Below are 13,067 nucleotides of genomic sequence, written 5' to 3' on the forward strand. Positions count from 1 at the left end.
TCTGCCTATGCTTGTACTGAAGTCCTACATCATAGGTCTATATTCTCAACCATACGGCTATCAAAAGGGTACGTACTACTTGCATGGCTGGAAATCCCCCCCACCTCACCAGATAGACAACTGTTTTAATGCCTGGAGTAATAGTTATACTTTTATCCTTTATGATTCACTTGTGTCATGACTTGTTAGACATTTGTTTGTGGCTTTCTTTGGAATGGTAAACGTGGACAGTCACACTTCATGTGGATATGTGGACGCATAAACTCCGCTGTGCTACACGATACACAAGACACGCTTGGTTATTTATTATTATTATTATATTATTTCGGTTTTCATCTCCCTCTCATTTTTAATGTGTGACTGTCAGGAAACGCTTACATTATCAGGCAGCCTGTGCTGATATTATCAAAACTTTGTTCAAAAGCTTTTCAGGCAAAAAATTGAAAATAGATGCAGCACACTTGGGGAGGTTATTTGGCTGAGGTTGGTTTTATTTTGAAAGATCCACAAGAAGAATTCAAACCCAAACACATTTACATTACGCCATTCAATCCTGCCACCAAAACTGCTTTGAATTGCATGTGCAAGAGTGAAATGTGCTGTCATATCTTAACAAAGTCTCAATATGGGGTTAAGAAATGCACGACATGACACAAGAAAAAATTCAATTTACTTTGGTTGGTATTAAGGTCATTCATCAAATTAACTGGCTTTATTGTGATACAGAAAAATGATGTTGGTGATTTTTTACATTGATTTTTTTTTCTGTCTAAAATCATTGTGAAATCAGTTTCAAATATAAGTTTGTCAATAAACTCAGAGTAGGTAGGATTTGAATTTCATAGTAAACATCTGAGGTGGAGGGCTGTGCGACGTGTCCTTCCGTGCAGCAGGAATGAATGTGACAAATGCAGGTCACGGGTAAAGATGTTCTGGTATTTTTCCAGTGTCTGTGCCACGACCTCCCCTCCAGAAATCTTGTATATCAGTGTGCATGATTTAAAGTCTCCACCATCAACACTTCATATATTGCCCGCTGCACGTGTGTCGGATTGTCTGCAATGGCATTTTAACGATGCTAAAGTCACGTAGAGACACCAAATAATTGCTGCTGTAGTCTGAAAAATAACAGTGAGGTATTGCTGTACAACTGAAATTGAAATTAAGATGAATGTGAAGGGGCTTAACTAACTATACTATAGCAATAATGATAATAGATATAGACCAGAGATGGTACCTTCCCTGTAGCTTCAGGAACATCAGGTATCAGGTTAGCAACAATCATTACATTTTTAATTAACTTTTTTTGTTTTCACAAAGAATCCCAACTTTGCACCTTTTGGTTCGTCAAATAAATAGTATATTGATAATGTAGTCAATGCACATTTCACCACCACTTGACTATTCAAGAAAATAGACTTTAGAAAGCACAATCTTCCACTGCAACAAGAAAAGCATCACGAGGCAGACTTCTTTATCAGCAAAGAAGTAATGGCAGGATGGCTTCCCGTTGATAAGATATGTCAAGTGTGTCTTAAACGTCCTTGAAATAGATGCAACATGCCTCTGAATGAAACATCTCCTGCTGCTTAGATAAGCAAAATGCAAACTGACAGCTGAAAGGAGATAGTAGCTTTTGCTTCAGATACTTCAGGGAAGTAAATTCAAACTTAAGACTCAAGCCAGAGATTCTCTTTCACATCTTTGCATTTTAACTGTTTATTTATTTGAATTTTATGCTAACCTCATGTGTCACTTTGCAGATACTGAATTAGATAAACAAGGATCCAAATGTACTCTGGGATGGAATAATGACAGAAGGTGCAACAAATCTGTCACTGTACACAAAACTTTGTCGGCCTCATGTTGCTGTCAGTTTTTTTGACAACCTCCCCGAGACGCTCGACTAGAAGTCCCCATGGACGCGTCACTTCCTTGCGCAGACAGCCAAAGTCAGCCGGCTCTGACAGACAGTCAGACTGTGGATTTTGACTCGGTTATGCACAGCCCCTCAGTAGACAAGCTGTCTGGAACAGAGACTGCGCACTGTCTTTCAGACACCACTGATAAATCCACACATCCACATGTTTCTGCAGACCCACACAGCCTAAAGTCTTTATCGTCCATCCAAAATGTATCAGAGCAGTTTTCGCTTTCCTCAGAGGCTCCACCAACGGATGACAATTCCAGGGTTCAGCGCTGTTTGAGCCAGTCAGGAAGGAAATCACCTCTAATACGTCAACTCTGTCAGGACCTCATTTTACCTCAGTCTGAATCTGCTTCATCTCTTCTCATGGAAGGACATACTCCACCTGAATCTTTTGGGGCTGTGTCACTCACACTTGAAGGTTTGATGGAGCAGTCTGTCACTGTCCCCTACTCCAGTCCCAATTTCAGCTCTGAAAACAAACCTCCATTATTTAGGTCGTTATCACCTCAGTCAGACAGTTCAGATAGCGATATGGCTGTAGCGCCTTTGTCAGATCTTTATATCTTTGAAAGTGACACGCAGGACTTCATTGTAAGCCCAAGTATAGCTCCCGGTGAGATTAAATGTTCTGAATACCAGCCATTATCACAAACAAGTGTGGAACAAGTGAACCGTGACTGTGATAAACATGTACTGATGTGTGATTCATCAGACGTGACAGGATGTCATCACAGCTCTTGTGAGGAACAATCCACAGAGAATAATGAGCCAGATGTGAGTGAACACTTGGGGCTAAGAACACCTGCTGTAGATGCTTGTGAGGAATACTTTATGTTTCTAAATGATGAGAGAGAAGGAGAAGCAGAGGTCACTGGAGCAACCCCGCAGCGCGGCAACAGCCCTATGGAGGTCTGGCAGGACGCACATCAGTATCTGGCTGGTGATGATACAGAAGATCGGGATGTTTTGCATCACTCTGTGATCCAAGAAGCTCTCTCTCCTGCCAGTCACTTGTCGTGTTCCCCAAGAGAGACACAGGTTTCACATTACAACCCTGAAGGTAGCAAGGGGATTGGCTGGACGGGCGATGACACCAAAGGTTGGGGGCCACCAATTGAGAGGTGGTCATCAGTAGACAGCTGGGCAAGTGCACTCTCAGATTGGACTGGGATCATTGTAGCTCCATCTGAGGACTTCACATCAGCCTTTTCAGAAATAGGAGCTGAAATAGATGCATTGACACAGGCTCTATCAGAGGTAAATACTCATACAGAAGCAGAGACTGTGAAAGAAGGACACAATCTAGAAACAACAGCTAAGGCACAAATGGGCGTGCAGGATCAACCTCTAAGTGCACAAAACATCTCAGAGAGCTCCATCCACTCTGGGCAAGGCTGTCTCTCTTTGTACCTCGACTCTACAGGACTTGAACCCCATCACACAGAGGGGGCTGAATCCTTCTGCGATCCAACACCCACCACACAGGGAGACAAGTGTTCCCCATCCAGAGGTGCACCTGGTACAACGGTGGCCTCTTCAGGAGAAAACACAGCAGATGCAACTGTGGTTACACTGATGCCTGGATCTACTTCTGCTGATCTGGACCTCTCTCCGTTTGATGAATGTGCAGAGTCCCAGGACACAGAACATTTCATCATCGATGAAAAAACCCCAGTCGTACTGAGCATAATAGAAGATACAGATTTGGACCCTCCTACAGATTTAATAACCAAGGAGGTAAGATGATAGATCTTTGAACACTTGAGAGGTAAAAGTTTGTGATCAGTATGAAGTGAAAACATGAACTATTACAGAATATTTTGCAGTCGTGCTTGGGGGATGTGTGCAACTCTTTCCAGTCTGTCTGTTTGCATGATGGCCAACAGCATCGTTGGCCAGCAGACAAATCAGTCATGCCCTTTAGAAACACAGGCACAAAGTTAAAAAACATTCCTGCTCTTGTCCTTGTCGGCGTTGTCATACCTCTAATATCACTAAGCCAGTCATGAGTTGCGCTGAATATAAAATCCACATATGTCACCACACACCAGGCTCGCGAGCATTGTCGGCTTGCTTTGGATTGGAGCCATTCAGTTTGCAACCAAGTCCTTGCACTCACAGCCTTGATTGGATAAGTCGTTTGGCTCCCAACCTCAAAGACTGACAGCTGTGGGTGCTGAGGGAAAAATGAGTGCCTAAGAGGAAAACTTTGGATTGACAGAAATGGCACCTAATAATAGCTGAGAGTCCAGTGATAATAGCATGCATCCTTGGCATGTCAGGGTGAGAGGAGAGCACAGCTGAAAACTGAAACACGACCCTCCATTGCCCTCTCTCTATTTGTACGCACCCTTTAACACACCCATTTCCACCACATCTCCTTTAAAAAGCCACGATCAGGACCCTGACAGGGTCTTGGGGCCAGGAGACTGCTTTTGGTTGACTTAGAGGTGCAATTGCAGCTGGAGGTACAGTCTTTAACACTGACAGTCAGGGTTCCAGTTGCATGCAGGACATATGGACTGGTGGATTGGGTATAGAAGCATGGTGTTTTATAAACGTCTGATTTTTGGCTCTATAGAAAGGTACGTGCTAAAATAACAAATATCTGATCAGTCTTTAGTGTAATTGCCTGATACTGAACCCTAAGGCAGTATATTAACAGCACTGTTACAGTGTTCTGTGTTTGTCTATGTGCAACCATAAAGGAAACTGAAAGAGAACTTTTTTTAATTCTCAGTTTAACACTTTGTTGTTCTTTGTCCTTTTCTCTATCAGCCTGTTGGAGATAGACTGTGTGAAGTGACAGATGAACACAGGCTTGTCCAGCTGGGCTCAGTGGCCGAGCCAGAAGCTAAACTGAGCTGTGGGCGATCAGAAGTCAATAGGGATGAAAACAAATCAATAACTGATTTTAGTGTCCTCACCGCGGACGCTCTGACAAACTCAAACGTGCCAGGTGGAGACACACAACCTGGCCTGCATTTTAATGCGGACAACTGCGTGTCTATTGGCACGTTGCCAGACCTTGATAGAGCACATCAGGTGGAGGCGCAGAGGGACAGTCCCACATTTATTATGCCCTTAGCTCCGGTCAGTATTGGCCCTTCCCTCAACTGTAGGACAAGCAGCAGTTTGGAAGGTGATCAGATTTGTTTGAAAGGCTCTCTCAATAACAACAGTTGCAATCAAGTAAGACAGAGTGCTGTCTTGCCAACCCCGGATGGAATTACTAACAAAACATCTCTGGAAGGCGGTGAGGAGTTGATTCATGAAAAGCAGAATACAACAAAGACTGCTGAGAGATCTTCACCAGAAGGACTACAAGACTTGAAAACTAGTGACACTATAGACTCTTTCTTTTCTAGAAAGACAATATTTGAGGAGATTGATGACTTCAATAGGGAACTAGAAAACTTCATCCCTATCCATGCTGAAAATCTCTTCATTTCAAAAGAGAAACACATTGCATGCATCACTTTAGATATTTATGATCCATTTGTCTCCAAGCCCGTAAAACCCAAAGCTATTAAATCGGAGAAGCCTGATCTGACTCATAAAAAGACTGAAAAGATGCCTCACAAAACCCACAAGAACACCTCAGAGGGAAAAACACGATCCAAAAAGGATAAATCGGCCGGTCATCATCATTTCACCCAACCTTCCAAAAAACAGGAAAGCAAATGTCACCGTGTTTCTGCTCAGCAGACCTCCAACCAGCAAGAAACTCACCCTACTATTGGAGAAAATCATAGCAGTGAGAACAGTCAATCTGGACTTGAGGCCAAGGAGGCTACATTGGTTATTGAGACAGGTGTAACCGAGAAGGCAACAAGCAAGCCACACAGCAAGAAGAAAAAGAAACATGGTCAGAATACAGCGCCGGGGGAGCCACTGGCTGAAGTGGAGAATGGAGCAAAATCAAAGACTGCAAAAGGAAGAATCGAGCTGTTCGAATCTAAGTTGGGTGCCAAAGCTGGCAAAGCTCAAAAGGAAAGCGAACAGCCAGATGTAGCCGAAATAAAGTCCCAGCAGCAATCGGAGGCTAAAGCGTCAGAGGGAGAACAACCTCCACATCCCACAGACGATAAGGGCCACCAGCCAAAGAACTTTACAAGTCCTCTGAATGATGATGTGGTTAAAAGGCGACGTCTGTCAGAGGATAAGTTTGGGAAGATTGTGAGCATTTTGGAGTCTAAACTACCAAAGTCAGATGTGTCAGCAAAAGGAAAGGAAGCTGAGCTCAAGACTGATGTTGGAGGAACTCGTAAGAAGGCGTACAGTGAAGTGGTCAAACAGAGGATTCCACCCAAGGAAGGTACGGGAATTGATTAAACAGCTAGTCCTCTGCATGGAAACACATAGTTCACATGGCATTATTAAAGCCTATCATAATATCTGCAGAGCCCAAGGTGGTGAAGCCTATACAGGCAGTGCCCGTGAGTGGTGACCCCCAGAGTCTGTGCCTGTGGTGTCAGTTTGCTGCTGTAACCTCGGCCTACACTGTGACCTGGAGCAGAGAGGGTACTGTCCTGGCTGAGATGAAAAGAAGGTAATTCATATGACTTTTATGTCATTTTTAGCAATAATAATGTCCTACCGAGCTGGTTTAGCTTCCCTGCAGCTGCTTTGTATCTGCAAGCTGCTTTGCAACCCACAGGGCGTGTCTGTTTTCTTCTACTGAGTAACACTGTCCCTTTGTCTGAAGTGCAGGGGATGAGAGCAGAGTGACCCTGACCATCAGCAATGCTTCTCACAAAGATCTGGGCAAGTACCTCTGCCAGCTCAGCAGCTTATATGGCTCAGTCAGCTTGGACTACCTGCTCACATATGAAGGTAACAAAAAAAAATTTAGCTCATTTTTGAAAGTGAAAATGTTTAAAATGTTTACATGATGTATATAAATGAAAACTACATTTTTTATTTTCCCTGTTATTTCACAGTGCTCAGTGAGGTTGTCATCCCCCTGGCTCCAAAAACCATTTCATGTGAGTTAAGATTTAGGAGCATGTTACTTTATACAGCTGAGCTTTAAAAAGAAGACCCTAGATGTAATATTGTGTCTATATTTTTTTCCTCCCCAGCTGACCCTGTTGAGGTTAGCAGTGAAGAAGAGGACGCCCATTTCTCCAGACTCTTGTTCAAAGACGATTTCTTATCCGATCAATACTTTGGAGACAGCCATCCTATCAGTATGATCACCGAGAAGGAATACTTTGGGGAGGGCATGCATCGGCGGGCTTTCCGGACCAAGCTGCATGCGGGTCAGATACCCCTGTTACTGCCAGGTCACTCCTGTGTGCTCAAAGTGCACAATGCTATCAGCTATGGGACCAAGAACAATGACGAGCTTGTTCAGAAGAACTTCACCTTGGCTGTGGAGGTACGAATATCACAATTAGTGTGTAGTAATTCTTCATGGCTCAAGGAGTAATTATGAGATTATAGAAGACTGTAGGAAAACAGCCCTTAGCTCACTACGCCCTCGCTAACTCTCCTGATGATATCTAGCCTCTGTCACTAGTTTCAATTTTACTTTCAATTTACTTTTAATTTTTAATTTTACAAAGTAAAACATGAGGCTAATTTTGGAAATTACGGTCTCCATTAGAGTCAAAAAAGAGGACAAAGCAGATCATATTTTAAGGTAATTGCACCTCATTAGAGAGGGTGCATGGGGAGGGGTTGGTGGCTGTTGGAAAGATGACACTGCACCAAAAACCTCCTTGTGATTGCTTTGGTTGTTAGCATATTGGTGCAGTCACCTGTGGTTTGCATGGAAGACACTGACTTGTCTGCAAACACTTGCTAAGCTCTAGCCATGCAGTGGCAAACCTTGAGAAAGTACAACATGAACCAGAATCAAAGTAAACGTTGTGTCTCAGTGCTGCAGTTGGCATGTTTGCAGACATGTTAGCATCTTCCATGTTATCATGTTAGAACCGTAGCAATCAGCCAGCGATCGAATCAGTCAAAAGAAGGTTTCTGTCAACTGACTGGTGAACACATTTTCTCTCTAGCAGCTGTGGTTGTTAGGAGCTCACCGACTAATCTCTAAGCCTTTGTTACTGGGGCTATCAATCTGAGCAACCACTCACCAGCTGGTTGGAGCATACCTGTTTTTCCCTAATGACCCGCGGTTCCCCTATGCTTTTAGACCATTCTTAAGTGTGGCTGGGGCCTTAGAGATGTGACTCTACACTGTCACACGTCCACTATGGTGGCCAAGTTAGTTATCGTTAGATATCTGACTGCAAAACCTAATTTGGACTAATTGTGTCCAGTTTCAAAACAGTAAGGTAGTGACAGTGTTAAAGCTCAGGGTGAATCTTCATAACAGGAACTCAGTTACATTTTATACACAGTCTATATATGATTAGCTTTATGGTTGTTGCTATCTTTTTTTTTTTTTTGGAGACTGAAGTGACTCTTGACTGTGAGGGAGACATGCTAGGTAGCACTAGCCCATTTAAATGTGCTGGTGTGTGGTCTAGCAGCTTAAAACAATTGTTTTAAGCTGCTAGACCTCTTGGGCCAGCTTTAACTGCAGTTAAGCCCCAGTACACCACAGTATTTGACAGCTAATGGCGTATTTAGCACATACCTGTCACTCAAAGTGGCCATTCTCTCAATATTGTAAACTTTAAGCCTTAACGAAAGTTAAACAGCACACTTTTATAACATCTATAAGCCATAAAGGAAAGATCAAAAGTGCTCTTTTACCAGACTACAAAGGAAGTTTTACTTTTGTCTTCAACTACATGCATCATAATGATAGTATTCTTATTTTACAACTCCAAAGTGTCTGTAATAGACAGTATGCTGTTCTACAGAACATACTGCAATTTTTTTTCTTTGTATGTGTGTTAAAAGTTGGATTAAAAGATAAAATTCTCACCAATTGATTCAGTTCACTTCATTCTGTTTCATTTTATTATTTTATTTATTTTTAATGGTCTGCAGGAATGCCAGGTCCAGAACACAGCAAGAGAGTACATCAAAGCTTACACTTCTGCTGCTCAGTCCACTGAAGCCTTCGGAGACATCCCAGAGTGAGTGACACGTTTGATAAGCTCGTTATAATTTCTTCACTACATTAATTCGCTTTTAACCGGATACACTTTTTTTGGGGCATTCACCAGGATAATTCCCATCTACCTGATTCACCGTCCGTCGAATGACATCCCCTACGCCACGCTGGAAGAGGAGCTAATCGGGAACTTTGTTAAATATTCAGTCAAGGATGGCAAAGAGATCAACCTGATGAGGCGTGATTCAGAGGCAGGACAGAAATGCTGTGCTTTCCAGCATTGGGTTTACCAAAAAACCGACGGCAACCTGCTGGTTACTGACATGCAAGGTCAGGGAAACAATTAAAATAAAAAATTTTAAAATATGTTTTTTGTGGGAACTATTTCTTTGCAGGTTAGAAATCTAAACACCTATGTGATTTGTTGCTTTTCAGGAGTTGGCATGAAGCTTACTGATGTGGGAATAGCCACCTGTAAGAAAGGGTGAGTATGTACATTTTTTTGTGACCAAAGATACTCTACGTGCAAACTGTGATTTTGAACTAACTGATCTCTTAATGTTATTTATTTTCTTTGTAGATACAAGGGATTCAAAGGAAACTGTGGCACCTCCTTCATAGACCAGTTTAAGGCCTTGCATCAGTGTAATGTGTACTGTGAGATGCTAGGTCTCAAATCCCTGCAGCCCAAAGCCAAAAAGCCAGCGTCTGCTCCAAAACCCAAACCCCAGAGCTCCACTCCACCCAAGAAGAAAACATTTGGGCCAGTAGTTAAGGGGAAGTCATAACAAGAGGAGAATACTGGACTAAGGATTTGATTATGAATTGAATCCGTTACCTTTTCTTTTTTTAGTGATTCGCGTGATTCACTTTGGACTGAATACTGCAGTTTGGTGGACAGTTTCTATAAACTTTTTAAAGGTAACAAATGTAGCACAAGCTGGGGCTGACGAGACTGTTGATGAACTGATGAGCGAGCAACGATTTCTTCTTGTTTTTCTACTCCTGGGATATTTTCAAACTATTAGTTCATTAAATTAATGGACTTTTTATTGATTGATTAGAGGAAATGTCTTTAAGTTAGGTTGTATGAATGGGTGTGGGTTTGTTTTGTGCGTGTGTTCGCTTTGCAAACTGGCAAATAATTGATGAACATGTATCCAGTTTAATGTTACATTATATTTGTTCATGTGACTGATTTAGAATGACATCATGATCCTACTCTGGACACAAAACAAAGACATTTTTACCCATAAAGTTGATGTATCACTTGAATGTATGTAGAAGTGTGAGCCGTTGTGAGCATCTCTCAGCATTTCTAAGTTAGGCTTTGGTGTAAAAGTCCTCCAGCTACCCACATTCAGTGCATGTATAGGGAAAGGCACGTAGAGTGAACCCTATAATACCACATTCATCTGACATCGAGAGGCTTTACGACCCCAGGAATATTCCAGCTATTCAGCTGCAGTCTAAAACAGTCTTTATACATTATGCCTCTGATCACTCCTCACGTCTACCTTTCAGACCCTGACCCACATTGCTGGCATCGCACTCAGGTTGCAAATGTTTAATTTCTTTCACATATGCGTGGTAGGACAGGTGAAAGATGTTGAGTCAACATTACTAGAAGGAATACAAATTCCTGCGTATGTTTGTTCACCGCTTGGTCTTGAAGGCATCCGTGAAATGTGAACATCTGTCAGCAACAGATCAAAAGCACTTTATTTATGGTAAACAGAGACAAATGTGCAATAAGCTTTACATTTACAAAGCTGGCATCAGTAGTAGTAAACCAAGGTCTGTTTTAAGGTCTCCAGCAGCAAATTAGCACCTTGAATCCAAAAAGAAAGTGGGTCACATTTAGAGGCTCAGCATCACATATGATGCATAAACACACCAAATGTCTATTTCCATCTCCTGCCCTGGTGTAATGTGCACAGAGTCATTGGCACAGCTGATATACAGTCTTGCTTTACAGTTTGTACAACAGATTTAATAAGAGGATTAAAATTTAGAAAAAAAAAACAGAAAAAAAAAAAACCCACACACCACAAACACAACAACACTTAAACCCAAAAGTGAAGGGGTACGTCGAGGGGCTTTTCACACTGTAGCTATTTAGTGTGATAATGGCGTTTGACGAAGAGGAAACAAACACCATTGTCACACTCCACAGCTCTGGAGGACAAGGTTTTCTGCAGACAGAGGCGCTGTTGGTGCAAAGTGATTGATGGGTGACCTGGTGAAACAGAGGGGGGAAAGAGCAAAATCAGGAAAGAAAAATCCAGATTAAGTGAATTGTGCAGTTTATACTTGGCCAAAAAACCAAACCCAAAACAGATGTTGAAGCCAAAAAAAAAAAAAAAAGCCATAGTGTCATGTAAATATTCTAGGCTTATTCAGCATGTTCAAAGTCCAGTCTAGTCGCTCCCCCCCCCCCCCCCCTCCCCCCCTCCCCCCTCCAACTGATTGTAGGGATGACTGCAGCTGTGTGTGTGAAGGAGACAAAGAAAGACACCCATGTGAGACTCAATTACCAAGTTTGCCTTAACGTCTTTAAAATGAAGAAATTAAAGACTGGGTCAGGCTGTATGCCAAATGAGCTTGAATGAGTTTTCAGTCTACTTTTAATGTTAAACACATCTGAGCTGAATCAGTACAGGGGACGGTCCCGAGCTCTTTACAATTTAAACCGTTCAATCATTAAGCTTCAGACCTATTGGAGGGAAATGTCTACTCACCTTAATTTTCAAAAGGTCTTTCCAGATTCATTTATACTTAATAGTTGCACTTTTCCCTGCAGTTACTCTTCTACTCTCGGTCTTCCTGCTCATGCCAGTGTCGCTTTGTTAATGCCAGTTTTAAGTCCAGTAGAGCGTCCGCAGCTGCAGGTTGGTGAAGTGATCCGTGGTGCATTTGGGTTCAGGGCTGTCCCATCCAAGTCTTTATGTAGACAGAGCAGAGTTTGGACAAACAGCCAGTTGCACATTAGTGATAAGCTACGGGGGAAGTATTGATCGACCCTGACCAGAGGTAGAAGGTGGAGGGGAGACTTTTTTTTTTTTTTTTTTTAAATACAACTGTTCAGGGCCTTAATCAGGATTCACTGAAAGTCACTGTGAGCTCAGCGACAACAAACTTAAGACAGGTGCTGCTCCCAAACAGATAGCAGTTTGGTGGAAATGAAATTTCTTATTTTTGTTGGAGGTAGGAATCTAAAATACTCATAATGCCATGTGCCGTTTCACATGTTCTAAATTTTAAACACCAAAGTTCCTAAGAGTTTATTCATGATCAAAAACATCAGTTCTAGGGTCACAACTTAATCTGCAATAGCTGCCAGGTGAATGAACAGTTAATGGCTAAACCACACGAATCCCACAAGTTTCAAATGTCACAAGAGTTAGCAAAAAGTAACTTGCTGCAATAGTTGAGTTATAGATATGGCTGGTACTACGGCCAGAAATGTAGATTATATTGAAACGGATGCTTGAAGGTTTTGAAATATAAAACCTACATGTAATTAGATGTAATTCATACTTTTTTTTTTTTTTTTAACCAAACTGAGAATAACAGCGTGCATGAATTTGACAGGTAAACAAAGGCCTGTATGACACTGAAAACAGCTTTACATGAAGGGTCCAGTGTTTCACTCAGAAACAAGTGTTTAGCCTGAAATCAAATCTATTAAAAGTTCGTGTACCTACAAGAACAAAACAAACCTGTTTCAATAGCACCTGTGATTTTTATTTATTATTAAGTGAGTGAAAGCGTTTATAAGGAGGAGCTACAGGAGAAAAGTTGGCTTTTGGTTTGTTTGTGACCAGATTGAGGGTAGGAGGGCTTGATAAAATGTCCCCGGACTGGCAGGGTGGCTTTTATTTGCTCGTCCTTGAAGCTGATAACTCTTAGATTGCCTGTGTGAATGAACTGAGGTCCCTTTACCGCCCACGTGCACACACAGAGAAAGATGGTAGTAACTTTCAAATATTTGTCAATGCAGACAAATTTTCTGTAAAAAAAAAAAAAAAAAAAAAGCAGCAGCAGCATAGATACCTGGAAATTGAATTTAAATAGTTAGAATTGGAGAATGTAGGTGGGGAAAAA

The 13,067-nt window shown here is 41.9% G+C and overlaps 1 protein-coding gene and 1 long non-coding RNA gene across 2 annotated transcripts; one reads left to right on the plus strand and one right to left on the minus strand.

Annotated features, from left to right (window-relative positions):
• alpk2 (alpha-kinase 2) lies at nucleotides 1-10,235 on the plus strand. The gene is made up of 11 exons (XM_026173576.1): nucleotides 1-68; nucleotides 1,764-3,667; nucleotides 4,709-6,248; nucleotides 6,335-6,482; nucleotides 6,639-6,766; nucleotides 6,874-6,918; nucleotides 7,015-7,313; nucleotides 8,894-8,982; nucleotides 9,073-9,290; nucleotides 9,396-9,444; nucleotides 9,541-10,235. Exons 2-11 carry the CDS (start codon nucleotides 1,919-1,921, stop codon nucleotides 9,746-9,748), a joined length of 4,473 nt encoding a protein of 1,490 aa, XP_026029361.1. The 5' UTR covers nucleotides 1-68; nucleotides 1,764-1,918; the 3' UTR covers nucleotides 9,749-10,235.
• Nucleotides 10,236-10,664: 429 nt separating this feature from the next.
• On the minus strand, nucleotides 10,665-12,978 carry LOC113025628 (uncharacterized). The gene is made up of 2 exons (XR_003272822.1): nucleotides 11,702-12,978; nucleotides 10,665-11,199 (listed from the first exon to the last, which is right to left on the minus strand). It is a non-coding gene; the product is annotated as an uncharacterized LOC113025628 (long non-coding RNA).
• Between the last annotated feature and the right edge of the window lie 89 nt (nucleotides 12,979-13,067).

The sequence above is a fragment of the Astatotilapia calliptera genome, chromosome 7 (assembly GCF_900246225.1).
Source record: "Astatotilapia calliptera chromosome 7, fAstCal1.2, whole genome shotgun sequence".
Lineage (NCBI taxonomy): Eukaryota > Metazoa > Chordata > Actinopteri > Cichliformes > Cichlidae > Astatotilapia > Astatotilapia calliptera.